Below are 22,663 nucleotides of genomic sequence, written 5' to 3'. Positions count from 1 at the left end.
TTGACCGTTCTCGCTCTCACCACTCTATCAGGCAATGCATTCCACGGTTCAACCACCCTCCATGCAAAGAAACCACTCCTCACCCTCTTGCTCACAGTTTCCTTTCGTAACTTCCAGGGATGGCCTCTTATCATCACTCTTTCCCGCTGTTCAACCAAGTGAAAGAACTCCCAAGTGTCAACCCTGTAACCACCTCTCAACAGTTTAAAAGTCTCAATCATATCACCTCTCCTTCTTCTATCCACCAAACTCTGCAGTCCACATTCCTCAGCGGATCCTCATAACTATCATTGTACAGTCCTGAAACCATGCTTGTTATCTGCTTTGTACCCTTTCCACAGTTAATTTATCCCCTTCAAATCCTGGGGACCAAATCTGAGAATAATAGTCCAAGTGTGGTCTGTCAGAGACTTATACAACGGAATGATAACTGTTTTATCTCTGCAGGTCAGTGTCCTTCTCATTATTGAAGCAATCCTCTGTGTTACCTTCACCACCTTTGCAATATATCCCCTGAATTTCAGTTTTCTATCAATCATCAACCCCCAGATCTTTTGTCTCCCATACCTCCTCCAGTATAGCTCCTCCAATAGAGTGTACAATGTCCCATCGATATGTCCCAAACCTCAAGACCTTACATTTTTCTGCATTAAAGTGATACCCCAATTCATTTGCCCATCTGTCAAGCTTATTCAAATCCTCTTGCAGGGCTACCACATCTGCACTGTTACTAATAACCTTTCCCAGCTTCACATCGTCCACAAACAACTGAATATCCCCCTGCAATCCACTGACAATGTCATTGATATAAAGGTTAAACAATATAGGTCCCAGTACTGAGCCCTGTGGGACTGCACTTGTAATCCTCTGCCTCCTTGAAACTGCCCAGCCATACACAACTCTCTGATATCTATCAAACAGCCAATCCTGAATCCAGTTGACCAACCTGACATTCATACCCATGTGCTGCAACTTAAATATCAGCTTATCATGTGGTGCCCTGTCAAATGCCTTTGCTAAATCCAAGAAAATGGCAGTATTTGCCTTTCCCTCATCTACTGCTCTTGTAACTTTATTATAAAAGACTAGCATATTACTTAAACAAGAGCACCCCTTCACAAATCCATGTTGACTCTCACAGATAACATTACCCTCATCTGCCCAATGCTGTATATGGTCCCTCACTACTTTCTCCAAGATCTTACTAACTACTGTTGACACACAAACTGGCCTATAATTAGACACTTCCAGTCTGCTACTGCCCTTATGCAACAGCACTATCTTACCTTCCTTCCATTCCTTGGTCACCTTTCCCTTAGCCAGACTTTCATTGACAAGCCAGGTCAAAGGAGCTGTCAGTTCTTTAGCATATTCTCTCAAAACTCACAGTGAAATACCATCCAGTCCCACAGCTTTACTGACATCCAGAGTACTTAGTATTTGGAACACGCTCTCCTCCTGCACCTCTAAACCTCGAACCTGCCCTATCCCTCTAGTATTAAAATTTACTCCTCCAGGAATGAAATACACCAATAAAGTGCTCATTAAACAATTCCACTGTGTCCTCTGCATCAGTCACTCTATTCCCATTTTTTTCCCACAATATCATTCTTCCACAATTATTTCTCCTCCTACTGGCCACATAGCTAAAAAATTCCATAGGATTTTCTTTGGATCTTAGGGCCAATCTCTTCTCATATTCCAGTTTTGCCTTCCTTACCATTCTAGTCACTCTCCTGGCCTGTGTTTTATATTCTTCATACATCTGCTCTTCACCTGTCTCCTTATATCTCTTCCATAGCCTACTTTTCGCATGTAATTCCTGTTTAATATTGTTTGTCATCCACTTTACTCCAAATTGTGTCCTCTTCTTCACTCGTTGTATACAACTTACTACTGCTGCTAACAAATATTCTTTCGCAATTTCCCACGCACTAATGATATCCTGACCTTCCAATTTCTCCCTCCATGAAACTTTCCCAAGTTGAAGTCTTAGACTATTATAATCACCTGCCTTATAATTCCACATACGTTCCCGTCTCTTTGATACTCCTGCATGTCTATTCATTTTCCAAGTCAAAACCATATGGTCACTCTCTCCAACTGGTGGGAGTGATGTCATCTCAGTTATTTTCAACCCTTCTGATGCTATAACCACAGAGGGTGGAGACCAGGAGACATTTGTCCCTCAAGAATTCTAGAAATTCCATTCCCTTATTGCTTCATGCATCTTCCTCTTCCTAATTTATACTACTGTAGTTAAAATCTCCCATAACAATCATTCTTCTTGCACTTGCCAAGCTCAGCTGTCTAAACATCTCCTAGTCTCCACCCTCTGTGCTCCTTGGTTTGTAGCAACACCCCACTAAATATCCCGTCTTGCCCATCTCTGCCTCACACCATATGCTTTCAAAATCATTAGTGTCACTGCTTTCCAAAGCCTCCACTCTTAGAGGACATAAGTCATCACTTATCATAAGCGGTGCTCCACCATCACACTTTCCCTTCCTATCCTGCTGAAAAATGCTGTACCCTGCTACTTCTATTCCTGTTATTATATCCTATTCTGTGAACCACATCTCAGTGATCCCAATAAACTTTGGACAGGCTGATGCTATCAGCACCACCAATTCCTCTCCTTTATTACAGATACTCCTGGCATTAGTATAAAGCATAAAAATGCCACTGTTTCTATACCCAGCATTATCCCCTCTAGACTCCACTGGGCTCAGCGTTACCTGATGTCGTCCCCCTTCTCCCAAGTACCGATTCCCACAAGAGTCCATCCATAATACCATCCACCTTGGGCATTCTAGTTTCCCTGCATTGACACACTGACTCTTACAGAACAGCAATCTCTCTCTCCAGATGCCTACGTCCTCCCTCATTCAAATGCAAGTGGTCTCTCTCATACAATTCCTCTCTGTCCTCAAATACCCTCCAAGCATCCACATGTTCCAATCCTCTCTTCTGGCTGGCACATTCTAGCTATTATGTTATTCAATATTATTGCTCTTCTGCTCAGTTCATCACTATCTTACCTAGGCAACACGCACACTATCTTTCCTCTGTCTTCTTCTTTCGTACAACCTTAAGCAAGAATTTCATATCTCTCGCTGCCCAATTTACATTACCTCTCCAGTCATTTGTTCCTACCATCACAATCATCTCATCCATCCTTTCACCCCTCTTAATTGCCATAACCACACTTTCTATCATTCCTCCAGGCAAACACTCCTCACACATCCTATCTTGCACACCAAGGATCATTGAGTCCCCATACATTACACCTCCTACCACCATGTTCCTTGATTACTTCCCATGCATCCCTCACTCTCTCTCCCCTAACACTTTCTCTCTGTGTTTCCCCTACTTACCTGCCTTCCTGACATCAATCTATCCCTGGTTACAATGCTCCCTTGCATTCTTCTCATCTCCTCTTCTATCATTCTCATATCTCTCTCTCTCTCTTTCCCTCTCTTCCACTTATCCTATTCTCTCCTCTTCTATCATTCCCATTCCTCTCTCTTATTCCCTCTCTTCTACTGTTTCTATCATTCCCAAACCTCTCTCTCATTCCTTCTCTCCTACTGCTTCTATTCTCTCCTCTTCTATCATTCCCAAAACTTTCTCTCACTCCTGCTCTGATTCTCCTTGCATTCATCTCTTCCATTTTCCTAATCTCACCTTTCATACTTCTCATCTCGTTCACAAGACATTCCACCTCCTCTTTCAGCTTATCTATCTTTCTCTGCAAGTTAGTCACTCTTACTCGCCATTCATTTACCCAATCAAAACCATCTCCAAAAACTTCACAGTCATTCAAGCCTTCCACGCTCTGGACTCTTATTTTCTCATTCATATTTCGCTCATCATTCTCTCCTATCACACTACTCGTCTCCCACTCGTTATTTTCTCCTATCACACTACTCATCTTCCGACATTCATTTCTCGTCCCTGAAGCAACTAGGTCAGTTATCGAAATATCTAATTCATTGATTTCCTCCCACTGCCTGCATTTTGTGCATATACGCACTTCTCCTCTCTCTCACCTGCCACATATCCAACTCCCAGGAAGCATACATGCCACAAACACTGCATTCCACAAAGTCCTTTATTATGTTATGTATAATAGAGTTCTTAAATGGTGGAGGACTTGGTGACACACCATTTGTGATTGCAGCTGCGTCTCCACCATCATTCCTTACTGCCAAGTAATTACTAAACTAATCGCTAAAAATATATATAAACACTGTATCATATATATATATATATATATAAACGCTAAATATAAACATATATATAAATATAATGCTATATTCAACTATACTAGATGACGAAAACTTATCTTCTCTTCCACTGCAAATGTTGCCTACTGTGACCTCGCCTTCTCAGTAACCCAAAAATAACACAATATATAACAACGAAACTCCAAAAACAGAACCATTAAAGAACACTTGTGTTACTGAGAAAAAAAATTGTAGCACAATTCACAAAAGAATTCACACTATACACTGCTTAAAAAACACTTTTTTTTTAACACCAGTGATATGATATAAGCATTTAAGTTATTTAAGGGACTGAACAGGGGGAAATGGTCAATCCTATAAAATATAGAACAAGAGGTCATTCCTGGAAGTTGGGAAAGGGTTAGTAAGGGCATGAGGACTAGATTTTTCACTTGGTGAGTCATGAATGAATTGAATGGGTTCCCTGAGTCAGTAGTGAGTACTTTGTTAATGGTTCCAAGGAGGGGTATGATAGATAATATGTTGATAGTTTTGGTCTCCAACGATGAGTCTCAGGACTCCATGGAGGTGCCCATGCAATAATAATAACAATTATAAATATAACATTTCAATCAACTAAACCAGTAATAAAAACATCAATCCATGTAGATCTTGGTCATCGTCTGAATCTTTTCCCTCTTATGTTGGCCTCAAATACCTGATTTTCTAAACGTAACTCTCCAATTATATTGAAGTGACCTTAACACCACAAATTAGCTCTCTTCACTTATTCCCAGATGCTGACAGTGTCAAACTGTTTTATTAATATCTTCATTTTTCATACAATTTTTTACAGAACATTCATCTGTGGTATGTGGGCTTGTTTCGTTTCACCCACCCTTGTTTCGTTTCACCCACCTTTCGGATTGATAAATTAAAATTGGTTTAAACATTCTTTTAGCTACTGCTAATTTAGTATTTTTTAGCTAATTTCAGTTTTATTCCATATAAATTTCTTCATCTGGCTTCTCACTATATTAGCTTTTTTAATTTTGTTATCTAGTTCAAAATTTAATTGACATATTCACTGATAATTGATCAAAATAACTGAAATATTTTTCTTGAGCCTCTATAGCTCAGTCGGTATAGATGAAGCGTTTTGGTCGGAAAGACCTCGGTTCAATTCCTGTCCATGATGTGAGGAACTTTTATCTGGTCTCTTTCGACTAAAGGTAAGTTAGCCAGTATCATACAGAGATGGAGGGTTTTTCCTCCCTCAGAACAGGCAAACTGGCCACATGAACACACTTCTACAGACAATAATACCTCCCCCCCCAACATCAGGTTCCACGACAAGTCAGTTAGGATTGCGCCTGTAAGGTTGCATCATGTAAGAAGGCTGACCCCAAATAGATGGGATAAGGCACAAGAAGAAGAATTGAAATATTTTTCTTATTCTATAGATTCTCCATTTAGAATAATGTACATGTATTTAGAGAAAAATTTTTCTCTAAATTAATCTGTTATCCGTCAGGACTCTGATAATATCAGCAGTTCACTTAGATCTTTACCTTACTGTAGATTTTTACTACCATTCTGACAAAAAAAAAAAAAAAAAATGTTTTACTAACCTTTTCTTTACCATTATGTTTACGTACAGGTGACCATACCACCTGTGATTAGCTCTACTAATGCATTCCTGAGTGGTAACAATGCCGTTAATTCCTGATATAGTTGTCTTAAATATGTGCCATCTGTTCATTCCCCCTAATCTTTCTCAGAACTCTCATATTGGTGGTCTCCAGTCATTGATTTTTTTTTAAAGTTCACTCATCACAAACAAGCATATGAGCACATTTTCAGGCCCATGTGATTCATTCTTGGCATATTCAAGGCACTTATTGAGTCTGGCACTAAGACTTACTTGCCAATTTATGACCTTACAGTTTACTGTCCACCATTTCTATCAGATTGCCAAGAAGTTGGGTCTGAGTGCAAAGGGCATCATTCACTATGTCATAGTGTATTATCGCTTCTTTTTTTTTTTTTCTTTTTTTTTTTTTTCACCAATGCTGGCATTTCCCAAGGCTCTGTACCTCACTCATGCACTTTTCCTATTCATAAATGACTTTCTGTCAGTAGCTTAAAATCCTATCCATATTTAGCTCATGATAGTACACTCATTCCTCTTTCATTTGATAAATCTTGCATTGCCTATATAGCCCATGCTACAAGGTCTGTAATCAGTGCCTTAAACTGATCTCCTTTCTGTAATTTAGTGAGGTGAAGACAACATTCTCAACCTCAGAACCTCAAAGCCACCAATAATACTACACAACATTGTCTTGTTTCATGCAAAAAAAAAAGCCCACTTCACATCTCCTCTGCTTGAGAAAATACCAAGATATGTCCACATGAGATCTGATATCTCTTCTTGGATTGATTTACATCTCTAGCCTGGCATCTGTCATACCTTAGAATATTATTCTCAAATGGGGTAGTGCATCAAAAACCTCTCTAAAAAATGCTTGATACTATCCAAAAGAGGGATACTGATTAATTGGAGACACAACTCTTTCACATATTGTTGAGGTATTCAGTGATTAATTTATACAGGTGTTTTATCCTCATCAGGGTGAAATCATGAGAAACTTAAGTTAGAGGACACAGACTCCTGTCTCTGGTCTCTAACTTAATTATGAGTGAGCAGGAGGTATTTGAAAAAATAAATAACCTTAATGTCAATAAGGTGATTGGATTTTATGACATATCACCGCATCTTAAGAGAATGTTCCAGGGAATTGGCAGTAGCATTGGCATGCCTGTTTAATAAGATCTTACAAAAGCACAGATTCCAAGGGAGTGGAAACAAGGTAAAATTGTTCCACTGCATTGTGCCTCCATAGCACAATTTGAAGAATGACGGTGCATTGCATGCTTCGATTGGAAAAGGCCAAAGTTCATTTTCGTTGTGATGGGAGGAATCTTAATATGGTTTTTTTACAACTGAAGGTGAGTAAGCCAATGTCATATGGAGGTAGTAGGATTTTTTCAACCAGAAACTGGGGTCTTTCATCCCACATACAGACAAATCAGTCTTCAGAACACATGCAATTTACAGACAAAAAAATACTAGTGGTGGTAGTGGGCAGTGGATGGCATTGGTGTAGATGAGGATGGTTCTGGCAGTTCAGTGTAGTTGGTGAATTAAGTGGTGTACACAGAGAGAGTTGTAAGGTAGGTGCTCTCTCCCTTGATGAGTCTTTGGAGGTGTCACAAAATAATAATAATGAAGGTGGCAATAAGGCTGTGGCTACCAATTATAGGCCAATCTGTATATCTTGAGTTGTGATGAAAATACTAGAGAGATTGTTGAGAAGGATACAGAAATGGGTTGATAACAGCAATATTATCTGTGGTTATCAGCATGGGTTTGTTAAAGGGAGATCATGTTTTAATAACTTACTTATGTAATGTAATGTAACAAGGTGACAAATGTCTTGGATAGGGATCCCAGATACATTGGAAAAAATACAGGACACTTATCACTGAGGTTGAAAGTTTAGTATGCACATCCATTACATATGCCAGTCTTACAAAATGATTCTATTTCAAGTGTAAGTCATTCTGTGCTTTCACTAGGAGGGTCTGTAAATTCTAGAATCGTGGTTTTAACACCTACCTTTTTCTGGAACGAAATATCTAACTATCAATTGCACTAATTTTGAAGCACCATGGTTTGAAGAGTCAATCAGAATAGATATATAATTTGTTTTCTCCATTTCCAGTTTGAATTGCTTGATTGCAAATGGAGCCAAAACATTTATTATTAACGCTTGTGTTTTTGTTTGCCTACACGTAAATTTTCTATCATATAACTTTCTTATTATTTTAGATGTACAATCCATTGATTGAAAACTCTGGTTGTGAAAATACGTGTGATACGTGAAAGTTGCTTCTTCTGCAGCAAGATTCTTTTCCACTTCCCCCATCTCTTTCTTATAAAGAAGGCACTGACTTTTGCACTTGTACTAGCTCAAGATGCAGATTTATGTCTTTTTGTAGCAATGTGCTGGGTAATGTCGGATTTCCGCCATGCTCGACACTAAACAAGCCACCACAAACTGTACACTCCACTTTATCTGTCTCACCTAATTTAGTAGATTTTTCTAAAAACAGAAATTGAGTTTTTAAAGCATCTGTATAATCACACTTCCTATTTGGCATTTTCAACGTTCAACAGGGCCACAGGAGAATTGAAAAACCATACATTTTAAAAGCAGCCGTACAGTAATTAATACTCTGCAAGCACCAACCTGTTTCTCTCGGAGCAAGCTTCTAAAATGGCTTGGCTGATGCGGACTGTTCCATGCTATTTAAAGCTGAGCCAATATCACGGCACACGCCAAAATGTCAATGCACATGCGCATGTTCTAACGAACTTATCATTGTTGCAGTGTTGCCATCACTTGCCTTGAGAAAATAACAATGCATTTACAGTTCCCTGTAATAACTGAGAGCGATGTTTGTAATAGAATAGAAATTGTAACTCATCGATTTTGTTATTCAGTCTTGAACTCTAAAATACAAGACAAAAAGCTGTCCCAAAGAGTTTTCTCGGGACAACGGGACCCATTAGCCAAAAACGGGACGTCTGGGATCCCTAGTCTTGGACAAGGGAGATGCATATACAGTGGTATACTTAGATTTTGTAAAAGCTTTTGATAGACTTCCACATGACAAGCTATTAAGTAAATTGAAATGGATATTGTTAATTTAAGGATGTTTATATAGAAAGGATATTATCATATTATTAATCCTATCATAGAGATGATCTCTGTTTCTAACAATTATTTTTTTTAATTCCGAGTGTACCTATATATGCACAAGGGTTCACTCCGATTGCTGCAATGACCTCTTTTTTACTATTTCTTTCGGAATCCAAATAAATCACTGACTCAAGACCAAAATACAAAATAAACACATTTAATAAAACAAAAACAATATATATATATATACACTTCAAACAATATTACATAACTAACTACAAATTTAATTGGATCCAAGGCCTTTTTTTAAAAATAAACTTACAACTAGACTAAACACTTTGTTTGCACAATGACAAAATGTTCATAGCCAGTTTCTCTCTCTGTCAAGGCCATTTTCCAAAGATATATGACTTTATTCTTCATATTCACAAGATCCTTTTTCTTCACTCATGTAGCACACATTTAATTCTTCCTAACTCAATTCTGTCTCTTTTTAATAGAAATATAGTTAGATCTGGCTACCTTAATATAGATGAAACTTCCCAATTAGAATTTTCTCAAACATCCTTTTAGAACATTAATAACAATTTCTTCTTTTATTCGGTAATGCTTATTAACAGTCTTAACTCTTCCATTTAAAAAAAAAACTTACAGTTCAACGATTCCCTTTTCGGAATCTACTATAAATCTTCCAATTAGTGTTTCCTCCAATATTCCTTTTAAAACATCTATAGCAATATTTTCTTTTAATTATCAATACTTATTCCACTTTGAAACTTAATAGTTCCACGATTCCTTTTTCGGAATATACTATTAATTTTCCTCTGACTGTCACATAAAAAAAACTCAAGTTCCTCTGAATCTAAATATCTGCCAGCCTGTGTTCTAAATTACTTCCGAACGCTATCTTGTTTATTTCTGTTACTCAGATACTGAACGCTTTCCTTGTCAGCTGTTAATCATACATCAAACTTCTCGGCGAGCATGCGCACTCCATGAAAGTGGCAAGCGAATGTCTTCATAAAAGCACAAAACTTAATATTTTAAATTACAATAAATATGTTTAAAGTAACACAACTATTCAAATCTGATAAGTACATAAATTTTAACTGCGTTACGTATAATTTTTGACAAAACAATTTCAATAACGGGCACATTGCAAGTGCCGACAATGCGTGTTATGAAACTAAAACTAATATACATACTAACATAAACAATACGTAAAATATTCAGAATTTTAAATTATGATTATTTTTACATCAGTTTCATCTTTTTCTGAAAAAATTTTTTTTAAAAAAGATTTTAAATATTTAACCTATATCTAACAAAACTTTTAATGCTTATTCCTAGATCTTAAAAAATAACATGATTCTTGCTTATCATTATTTGCACTCTCGGAATCACTAGTTTCAGAATCATTTGATGCTAGAGATAATTCGGAATTTTCTTCTTCCAGTTTACTATACTTACAAATTTCATTTCTATACTTTTCAGATATTTCATTTAAACTATTTGAATTATGCCCTAAATCTACAGAATCATCACTATCAGAATCAAATTCTGCAGGTGTCTGAGATTCTACAGGTTTCTGAGATTCTTCATCCTTATTAACTAAATTAGAGGTATTTTCACATTCCTCTGGCTTATTTAACTCTATATTAACTAATCTATGATATCCTGCTACTATTTCATCCATGTTAGAGTCAATTTGATCATCATCGTCACTCTTACATTGTACATTATCTGAATTATGTATCTTGGGATTTCTAAAATTTCCTGCATTAGGGTTTATTTTACCAAAATTTAATTTTCTTCTTTGCTGCATATTTGAATTATGAGCTTTAAAACTATTCCCTTTTCTACTATTTGATTGTGAATGAGATGCACAATTAGTACTGGGAAAACTATGCTCATCTTTCAATATTCTATTCATATTGTCTCCTAATATGACTAAATTTCTACTTCCTATAAAGTATGTACATTTATAATTTAAATTATAACCTATCAGAATGTGCATTTATAATTTTACTAGAATTTTTGACATCTTGGATCCTAAAATTCACAGAAGAAAATTTATCTAAAATTCTATATGGACCTAAAGCTTTCCTTCCTATTTTCCCAACTCTTTTTATACTAGATTTATCATCTAACAATACTAAATCTCCTGGTGAAAATGATTTATACTTTCTAAAACGATTTATATACTGCCTAGTTTTCTGAGAACTTAATTTACTTATTTCACCTACTAATCTGTGAGTAGTGGAAAATTTATCTACTACTGTTTCAAGATACTCATTTATGTCATTGTATCCTGTATTAGGAATGACCGAAACAAGTTCATTAGGAGAAGATTGGATCAAAACCATATAAAGCAAAAGATGGTTTTTCTTTGATAGCAGAATGAAAAGCAGATCTGCATGCAAATAATGCTTGAGAAACATCTGTGTCCCAATCATTCACTTTAGTGTTTGCCAGATCGGAAAGTATTTGCTTTATATTTTTATTTAGCCTTTCACACATACCATTACACTGTGGGTTGTAAGGTGTTCTAAAAATCTTCCTAATATTCAGTAATTTACATAATTGTGACAACAGTTCAGATGTGAAATTTGCTCCTTGATCTGAAAGTAAGGTCTGAGGAGTTCCATATCTACAAATAATCGTATTCAAAAACTTTCTTGCAATAGTCTTTGCAGTTTGATCCTTCGTTGACACTGCTTCAGGAAATCTAGTTAGCATATCTTTAGCTACTAGAATATACCTATTGCCTTTTTTAGTAATTAGCAGTGGACCTACTACATCAATAGCAACAACCTGAAAAGGTCTAGTTGGAATTGGAAATGGTTGTAGTGGAGCTTTTCCTATAAAAGGGGGATCTTATTTGCCGCTTATGGCATGATTTGACATATGTGAGTATGTCACTCTTCATACCTTTCCAGATATAACAATCCTTTATTCTTTCCCAAGTTCTAGAAAATCCTTGGTGTCCTGCCAAGTCAGAATCATGGAAAGTGTACATAATCCAAGGAATCATTTTAGTTGGTGTCAATATTTTCACTTTCAACCTTCCATCTTCCATTTGTCTAGATAAGAGTAAATCATCTTTATCTAAATATGTTTTTCAGGTTTAAAAATGTATCCAGTTGAGTTTCACCCTTTAATACTGCTTCATAAATAGTTTTAAATACAGGATCATCTTTCTGAGCTCGGACAATCTCATCCTTTCCCAAATTTGTGAACTAGGTTCCTTATTCTTTAGAGTCTCAATATTAAACACTTCATCATTATCATTAGTGTCTTGAAAAACTTCAGGAGGCTGCTCTAATTTTCCATTTTCATCTGATGTCCTGTTCAAACAGCATTCTAGTCCACAAGGACACTCACTGTATTATCAACAAAATTACATGCAAAACCATGACGTTTCAGAAAATCAATTCCAACTATTACTTGTACATTTGGATTTGATGATTCTGGAAGAACTATTAATGGATGATAAACTTTCAATGGAAAACAAGGAATTGAAATAAAAATATTGATTTGCTTGTCAACTGAAATTTCTGATTCAAATATTCCCTTTAATTTAATTGGACAACTTAAAACTGAAATGTCATTTGGAATTAGTTTTAATTTTGTTAAATAAACTATAAGAAATGAGTGAAATATGTGCACCTGTGTCAAGTAAGATTTCACAAGGCACATTTTCAATAAATCCTTGTAGAACTGTCAAAGGATTTCCTCCATTAGCATAAAGAGCTAATGCTACATCAAACTCGCTTTTAGGGTTGGAGCTGTCTTTAGCTTTACCCATGTCTAATGAGTGGTTTGACATTTCTGTCCTTGCCAGTATGATATTGGAATAATAATTATTTCCAGATTTACTTTTATCCTGAGATTTCTTATGTTGATTTACCCCTAACATAACAGTCTTTAGCAAAATGATCTGGTTTACTGCATCTAAAGCATTTTGGAATATATCTCCTTTGAGATGTTTTATTCCTCAATACCATTAGATTTACAAGATAAAGATTGATTATCTGGAAGATTCTTGGATATTGTCAAATCAGATATCATTTTAAACAAAAGTTCCTGTCCTTTTATTATTGGTCTCTGTTGTCTTTCTATTTCTTCACTAAGAAATGTTTTCAGTTCCTCTAATTTTTCCAAATCATGTAATTGTACCTTGGACTCAGATTCTGAATATCTTCAGTGAAATTCACAGAAGTTTCCTTAGACTGGTTCTTTTTCTTAGCACCTTTTAATTTATGAAACTTTCCTTCTCTCACCTTATCTGCAGCCACAATGCTAGGAGAATGAGTTTGATTATACTGAAAAGAGTTTACCTGTTTATTATTTTCAGAATGAAATATATCTCTAAGTCTCTCTTCCTTTTCCTTAACAAGTTAAAAACACTGTTCAAGACTTTTAACCTTTTTCTTGTATGCTGTTTCTTTCAAATTATCTTTGAGGCCATGCCTAAATTGATTAAACAGCAACCATTCTAAAGAGGATTTCTCTTCAGATGAACATTAAATTTATGAGCAATGCCCCAAAGGCTGTGGTAATATTCTGAAACAGACTCATTACTATCTTGAATGTACTGATGAATTTTCCAAACGTTAGGCCCTAATCCTCTTACACTTGAAAATTCTGACATTAGTAGACTTTTAAATGTTGCATAACTGTCAGTGTCTCTTAGTAAAGAAGATGTGTTTAAGAATGTTTCGGCTCTGCCCAATAATTTACTACGAAGTATAATCAACAAATGAAAATCTGACCATTTTCCCAAATCTCTAATTTTTTCTGCATATTTAAAAAATTTTTCTATACTTTCACTACTATCTCCTGAGAAAGAAGGTATTACTAAAGTTGGATTAATTAACCTAAAAAAATTCCTCATCTTTAATTAAAGAAAATTCACTACTAGAATTACTATCTCCTGTAGCCATTTTATTTGAGTCAAGATTTACTTTCTGGATTCTAAAATAGTTAAGTCATAACCAATCCTGTCATTGACTGCGCCATTGTTAACTTAGAGTGCTCAATATCAGCTATTGCCTGTATTTAAACCTTATGTCAAATTGGCAACGCTCATCTATTCACCTAAGGACAAACACTCTTCTTTATCACATCAAGGAGTTTATAAAGTGCCCTGTACTTGTGACTGGGCTTACTATGGACAAACAGGAAGAACTGTTGACGTCTACCTCGGTGAACTTAAAAAATACATCTGGCACTATCGTTATGGCAAATTGGGTATAACAGACCATGCCTTGGATACCACTTCACACAGGATCAATTGGAAGAAAACAAAAGTGCTACACGGAAGTCATTATAGGTCAGAGAAAGAGAGAGAGATTGTTTTTGGAATCAACAGAAGCTTTAAAACATACTCCAAACCTCAGCAAGTATTGCTGTATAAATTTACAAAACATCTGGGAGACAGTCATTTTAAGATCTAATTAATATTGTTTTCTCTCCAACATAGATGGCACCTAATTAGGATTTTAGTTCCTTGTGTTGTCTGTTACAATTTTTTAAAATCAAATTGTTTAAATTTGGTTGTTGTTGTTTCACGTATTGTGACAAACTGTTTTTGTGCTCTGAAGATGCTGGATATAATACCAGCGAAATATCAGCAAATATTACTATCTTTATTATTTTTATTATTATCAACACTTGACCTCCATGAAGTCAGAGACTCATCATGGGAGGTACTCACTATTGCATACAATGCTCATCCAACTGTGTCTTAAACTGATTCAATGTGCCCACATCCACAACACACTCAGGCAATGCTTTCCACTCACCAACCACCCTCCATGCAAAGAACCTGCTTCTCACTCCTATGCTCACACCCTCCTTATACAGTTTCCAGAAATTACCTCTTGTTCTACTCCCCTCTCCCATTCTGTGAAAAAATCTCTTCCATGTCTACCTGATAACAACCCCCTGACCAGCTTATATCTCTCAATCATATCCCCCCCCCTTCCTCCTATTCATGAGGCTGTGCAACTTACATTCTCTCAATCTGTCCTCGTACTCCACATTCCAAAGACCACTGACTACCTTTGCGAATCTTCTCTGGACCCTTTCCAACATATCCTCGTCATCATGTAAACCTGGCAACCAAATCTGTGCACAATAATCCATATGAGGCCTGATCAAGGCCTTATACAATGGAATCATGACCTCTCTATTTCTGCATGTCAGGATTCTCTGCATCATTGCCATTATTCAATGTGATATCTTCACAACTTGTGCAATGTAGCCCCTAAATTTCAGGTCCTTGTCCACGCCTACATCTCTCATCTCCTCCACTTGTGTTAAAGTTTCCCCACCAAGTGTATACTTTGCATCTCATCGTTGATTACCAAATCTCAAAACCTTAGACTTGGCAACATTGAACTGACAGTTCCACTTACCTGCCCATTCATGCAATCTATTCAAGTCCTCTTGCAAGGCATTAACATCAGCCTGACTGTGCATTGCTCTCCCCAGTTTTACATCATCTGCAAACAGCTGGACAGCTAATTAAACTCAACCCAGTATCATTAACATACAAATTGAACAACAATGGCCCCAAAACTGACCCCTGCAGCACACCGCTGGTGACCTTTCTATTTCGAGATACTGCATCCTCATATACAACTTTCTGATACCTATCTGACAGCCAGTCACTGATCCAACACAGAAGTCTGTTATCCAATCCCATCTGTTTCAATTTATTTAAGAGCTTGTCATGTGGCAGTCTATCAAAAGCCTTTGCAAAATCCAAGTACACCACTGTATATGCATCTCCTCTGTTCAAGGTATTTGTCACCTTGTTATAGTACATAAGTAAGTTAGTGAAATATGATCTCCCCTTAGCAAACCCATGCTGATAACCACAGAGAATACTGCTGTTATCAACCCATTTCTGTATCCTACTTCTCATCATCTCCTGAGAAGTAGGATACATTTCTGTATCCTACTTCTCACCAATTTCTCCAGGACCTTCACCACAACTCCAGATATACAGACCGGTCTATAATTTGAAGCTACAGCCTTATCACCACCTTTATGCAGTGAAACAATTTTACCCTCCTTCCACTCCCTTGGAACCTGTGCTGTTGCAAAACTCTTATTAAACAGGCATGCAGATACTACTGCCAGTTCCCTGGAACATTCCCTTAAGGTGCATGGTGATATGTCATCAAATCCTATTGCCTTATTAACATGAAGGTTATTTATTTCCTCAAATACCTCCTGCTCTCTCACAATTAAGCTATCCTCTCCTATGTCCTCTACACTTAAGTTCCTCATGAAACACACTTATAAATTGATCACTGAATACCTCAACAATGTCTTCTGCAGCAGTTACCATTCTACCACTTTCATCCCTTAACTTCATCTTTCCATGATCATTCTTCCTTCTACTTGCCACATATCTAAAAAATTCTCTAGGGTTTTCTTAGCCTGATTTGCCAATTTCTGCTCATACTCTACTTTTGTTTTCCTTACTAACTGAGTCACTCTCCTGGTTTGTTCTTTATATTCTTCATGTAACTGATTACCATTATTCATCTTATACTTCCTCCAAAGTACTTTCTTTTTCTAGATTTCATTCTTAAGCTCCACATTCATCCATTTTACACCTACCTTAGTTAGCCTTTTGGCTGACTAAGGTAGGTAAAATTGGGATACATTTGTACTTTGATGCTGTTATTTCTTTGTAAGTTTCCATGCAGCATTTATTTCCTTACCGCTCAACTCCTCGTTCCATGTTATAGCTCGAAGTTGTCTCCTAAGCTTGTCATAATCACCAGCCTTATAATTCCACATATATCTTTTCCTTGCAAAAGCCTGCATATGACTAGCCACAACACAGGTGATTATTTCATGATCACTTTCACGAACTGGTTTATAAATATTATTTTCTTATCATTCTGTGTTGTCATCTATATCGTGAAAATAAATAATATAGAGAGTGGTTGGTGAGTGGAATGCATTGCCTGAGGGTATTGTGAACGTAAACACACTGAATCAGTTTAAAGCAAGGTTGGATGAGCTTTATGTGTTATAGTGTGTACTTCCTACAATGAGTCTGATTCTATTGAGGTCAGATGTTAATAATAATAATAATTGGTGGAGACGGCATGTTTTGCAAATCCATATTGATTCAGAATATGGAATCTCATGTAGTCAAAATGTTCCTCATGATTGAACAGCTGCTGGGTATTTGATAAACAATGATGTAGGCTATCAGCAGAGGCCTAACATCCAAGGATCTGTTTCACCATTGAAAAGGAAAAATTATACCTGTATGCCGTTCCTTGGCACTCCGATCACCTTGACTATCCAGTGGATCTTTATCCTTTTTCTCTCTCTCTCTCTCTCTACAGAAAATCTATCTGCAATGGAAAGTACATTTATTGTCTATCATATCACCACCTTTCCCAGCAGTATGGTTTTATCAAAATGTTAGCAAATTGAGTTAGAACCATTTGCTCTGATCATACTGGTCACCTTGTAGAAATCAATCACATCTGGCTGGGACACTTTTTTAGTCAGTAACCTCTCCCCCCCCCCCCTCTCAAATCCAGAATACAAATAATCCATTGCCATTCCTTACAATTTCGGGCATTACAAAAAAAAAAAAAAAAAAAAAAAAAAAAAATAAAAAAAAAAAAAATATATATATATGTAGAAAATTGCTTGGTATTTTTAACATATATATATATATATATATATGTAAAAGGTATGATATACAGATCTTCAATCAATACCAAAAGTGAGCTAGTTTTATCTGCTCACCAAGAGATCTCTCCATCATCTAAGCTACCCTGGGAAGAACAGCTAATATCAATCTGGAAGGACACAGAAACATTGTCCATTAATACCTGCAGTACAGTTATTCTGGAGTTGTAGTCGATACCATGAATACAGATCACCAGATGCAGTGGAACAAAACTCACTTTTATACAGAAGCAAATATAAATCTTAGAGATTATTTCTAGAATCTACCACTGCATTAAAACATTTGCCAAATTTTAACAGACTTGGCTGCCTCACTTTACCCAAAATCTGGGAGATGTCATCTTGAGACCTTCAGCAAGATTCCATTACTGTACCTATAGAGGGTGCCAGTTAAGAACCCATCTCTAACATTCAGTCTGCTGATGTGCCTGTGTGCACATGCTTAGTGTATTTCTTTGTACCAATGAAGATATGTTGGTGACCTAAGGTAAAATACTAGTGTAATGCATTATTAGCTAGATAAATTTAGTTAGTAATTATTATCTCTGGATGTGTGTTTTCTCATTAAACATAAACATGAGTGATAATCATCAGCAGATTAATATCTGAAGGTTGTATTTTATAGAAATTACTGCTGGAAAGAGCTTATTCTCTAGGACAGAAATAGTCAAAATGGGGAAAATGGTTAGTTAGTATGAAGAATCTGAAGTTGAACTGTAAATTTACATTGATTGATGATGATGGGGTGTACAAGAATATATTAAATTCAGAATTCAAAATTCAAAATTTTTTTCTTTATTTTAAAGTAAAATTTAATATTTGAATTTTTACTCCATATATAAATATCTGTAAGTAATGTATGCAAATTTTCATAGGTAAACAGAAGTATTGTAGGACAGCATATTTCTTTGGTATTGAGTTATTTGGGTATGATAGGATTGACTGCACTGCTAGGAATTAGAGAAAAAGGCTTCATCCGTCAAGGAGAAAATCAGACATGTGTGATTACTGCAGCTGCTGGAGCATGCGGACATTTAGCTGGTCAGGTGAGTTATAATTATTCTGTATTAATAGACAGAAATTGTAAAATCACTAATTTTTTTTATATAATTTTTAAACTGATTTGATGTGATGATTATGACTGAAAAGTGATTGCAAGGCATTGCTGAAAAGTGATTCTAATGTTGACTAATTGACTTGGCTTATTTTCTTAAAAAGTTAATTTTTAAATTGCAAGGATCAGTGAATACACACGTATGCCTGTTAAGTAATGAGATTGATTTTTTTACCGGATGGTCCTTTGAATAAAAGTAACAAACATGTTTTTAGTTTTGACCACTAGAATGTGTTGTAATCGTAGGTGCAACTTTCAAGTCAGGTGACACAGCAGTTTTCGTGTGGCAACCATTGAAGTAAGAGTGTGTTAGTGGAGCATGTCAGAAGTTGCATCATGGAGCAAAGAGCTGCAATAGAAGTTGACTGTAAATTAGGAAAAAAAACTGCTACAGAAGTGTACCAATACCTTAAAAAAGTTTACCGAGATGACTGTCTGAGCCATGCACAGGTGTTCTGCTGGTTTTCAATGTTTAAAGAGCAGATGGAGTCCCTGGAGGATGAATGCTCTGGACAGTTTTTTCAATACTGCTGCAATTGTCCCTGAAAGCACCACAGTCAGCGGCCAGTTTTATTTAGGAGTAATGTAACATCTGTACATGCCTGCGATATGTCAGGCATATACAGATGTACATCTGTATATGCCCGACATATCACAGAAAAACCAACTGTTCCACAACAATTGGTTTCTGATGCACAATAATGCACCTGTGCCCTATGTGCTGCCTGTGAGGCAGTTTCTGGCTTCGAAGTTGATCTGTGTAATCGAACATCCTCCATCTTTGCCAGATTTGGCTTCTGCTGACTTTTTTTTTTTTTTTTCCCTGTCTTCCCAAAGATGAAGTGTGTCTTGAAAGGGAATCACATCAGTGACATTGAGGACATCCAACATGGTGTGACCCAGAGACTGAAGGAGCTTCCTGTTCAGGACTTCCACCATGCCTTTGAACACCTGTACAACAGATGTAAGCATTGTGTGGAGTTGGAGGTAGATTATTTTGAATCTGTGGAATTGACATTTCCAAATATGGTTCTTTGTTTTGATATAATAATTATTGCTTCATTACTTATGGGCACACTGCATAGCAAGAATATTTATGATCTTGAATGTAAAAAAATGAATGTGATAAAGAATGTAATAATACAGGGAATGTAATAAACAATAAACATGTTGAAAGCTCCTGGAAAGTAAGTCAGCTTGTCCTCTTAGAGTGTTTCTCAAACTACAGATATCTGCATACCCCTTCTTAAATGTTCATTATTACCAAGTACCCCTAATTAATTAATTAAAAAATAAATGAATTAAATAAAATTAATAAATTAATTAAAAATTAAAAATCTATTTTATTTGAATTTATATGTTCATGTAAACAAAAAATATGATTTATTTTTAATAGAACAAAATTTGGAATAGGTTCCTCTTCATTTCTCATCCACATTTCAAGTAATTCATATCATACTTACGAAGAGTTTTCTTCCTCTTTCTAGTTGGTTCTCTAGAGATGTCAGACGACACACTCTTATCGACTTCATTTGATCCAGATGCAATATCAACGTTTTCTTGTTGCTTACAGCTACTTGTATTCCCTATATTGCTCTCTTTTGGGGGCTTTATAAATCCAATCTTTAACCAATGATCCATACGTAAGAATTTGAAAGCTAAAAAAAAAAAATACCGTATTTACTCGAATATAACCCCAACTTTTCCAAGATTAAAGCTAAAAAATCATGTTGCGAAATATGTGCTTGGATTTTCGGAAACTAAAGTTTTCAGAAAAAAACTGAAAATGGTGCGACTTACCAAGAGGCTCCTACTCGCTATCACTACTTTTGGCATCGAGAACAGTTTCTTTGTGTGCATCGTCAAAGTCATCTACCCAAATAGCATCATCTTCTTTCCCATTATTTCAAGCAAAAATTACCAGTAATTTACAAGACTTGAGATACATAGAGCAGCGAAGAACTGCATATGATTGGTGCAGTATTAACAAAAGATCGCGCGAACCAAAGACAAATTAGCATTTCCACAGTTGAGTTGAAATGCTAATTCCCTTCAACCGAATTCCATAATATCTGAAACACATTCACTATATATTTCTTAGTTTTAACATGTTAACAATGGGGATGGTGTCAAGCAAAACCACATGTTCCACCGGCAACATATGGTTTCGCTTGGTCTATACAGCAGTTTCTGTTGGATGGGGGGAATTGATTCATTAGTTAGTGCCGTTTTTATCCTGATTGTCTCTAATTGCACTGTTTGTTGAAAAATATAATTACTCTTTTAATTATGCATAGCTGAAAATTGCCACGTACCCCTAACGTCCTTTCGTGTACCCCCAGGGGTATGCGTACCACACTTTGAGAAACACTGTCTTAGAGAATACAGAAAAAATTGTAAGAAATAATTATTGTAAATTAAAGATACCAAGAAATTATGTACTTGGTTTAATCCTTTATCCAAGTATAAGCAAACAGTAAAGAGCCAAGAGGCCATTTTTTTCCGGCAGTGTAAATTAAGTTAAGTTAAGGGGATAATAAATCCCCCATTATTTTAAATCCAGATATGAAACTCGGAGATCGAAATCTAAGAGTTTAATGCCAAAGAACTATCGTAAAGTCCAAGCGTAAGTCAACACCTGGGTATTACAATGCTAGGGCAACTCGGAGCAAGGGTGAAGCAAGCTCCATCACTATCCTTAATATTTTCTCATAATGTAAAACGCAGCTCCTAGGAGATGTATTACTGTTTTACATTATGAGGAGAGGTCACTACCCAGACCGGTTTCGACCTTTATTGAGGTCTCATCAGTGAGTAGGTAGACCAAGGTTTAAGTGAACCGAACTTATGTACCCTTACTATAAGAATTGCCAGAATGGTGTACCCATATATTATTACCTCCTGGTAATAATATATGAAAAAAAATATTGAAAAAAATAGCCTCTTGGCTCTTTATCGCAGTAATAATATATGGGTACACCATTCTGGCAATTCATATAGTAAGGGTATGTAAGTTCGGTTCACTTAAACCTTGGTATTATCCAGGTCTACCTACTCACTGATGAGACCTCAATAAAGGTCGAAACTGGTCTGGGTAGTGACCTCTCCTCATAATGTAAAACAGTAATACATCTCCTAGGAGCTGCGTTTTACATTATGAGAAAATATTAAGGATATTGATGGAGCTTGCTCCACCTTTGCTCCAAGTTGCCCTAGTGTTGTACTACCCAGGCGTTGACTTATGCTTGGGCTCGCCGATAGTTCTTCGGCATGATTTTGATTTCCGAGTTTCGTATCCAGCTTTAAAATAATGAGGGATTTATTATCCCCTTAACTTAATGTAAGCAAACAAGTTTGCGCCTGAACTATTTTCAGGAATGGGGCAACTCTGGGTAGTGACCCCTTCCCATAATGTTATGCATTATGGGAAGGAGTCACTACCCATTATACATGCCCGCAAGGAGATGTGCTTTGCATTATGGGATACTAAGGCAAGTGATGTGAAGTCTTATCTTCTTTATACGAGTAGCCCCAGTCGTGAAAATAGTTCAGGCACAGACTTGTTTGCTTACATTCGGATAAAGGATTAACCCAAGTATATAATTTCTTGGTATCTTTAATTTATAGTATAATCAAGTGGAAAAACTTCCAACAAATAATTGTTGTCTTTTAATTATTGAGTACTGTGTAAAACTAGCTAAACAAGAGTCATGGGAAAACTTTGGTAAGAACACAGAAAATAAATATCAGGAGGGTGGTAAAATATTCTGGAGGTTAAAATATTCTGAAAAAGCTCAGAAATGGAGGAAAGTATA

General features: G+C 36.2%; 1 protein-coding gene across 3 annotated transcripts in view; it reads left to right on the top strand.

The window, feature by feature from the left end:
- Window positions 1–22,663, top strand: part of LOC150102652 (prostaglandin reductase 2-like) — a 175,536-nt gene that overhangs the window by 59,944 nt on the left and 92,929 nt on the right. For all 3 annotated transcript variants that reach the window (XM_090398961.1, XM_090398959.1, XM_090398960.1), the window contains exon 4: window positions 18,610–18,780. In XM_090398961.1, the coding sequence (XP_090255087.1) occupies window positions 18,610–18,780 (171 nt within the window). The remainder of the gene's footprint in view (window positions 1–18,609; window positions 18,781–22,663) is intronic.

Source organism: Typopeltis vanoorti, chromosome 10 (genome assembly GCF_054136105.1).
Source record: "Typopeltis vanoorti isolate ZY-2024b chromosome 10, IOZ_Tvanoo_1.0, whole genome shotgun sequence".
Classification (NCBI taxonomy): Eukaryota; Metazoa; Arthropoda; class Arachnida; order Uropygi; family Thelyphonidae; genus Typopeltis; species Typopeltis vanoorti.
The sequence above is the reverse complement of the archived record's forward strand: the minus strand, read 5'-3'. Positions and strand labels throughout refer to the sequence as shown.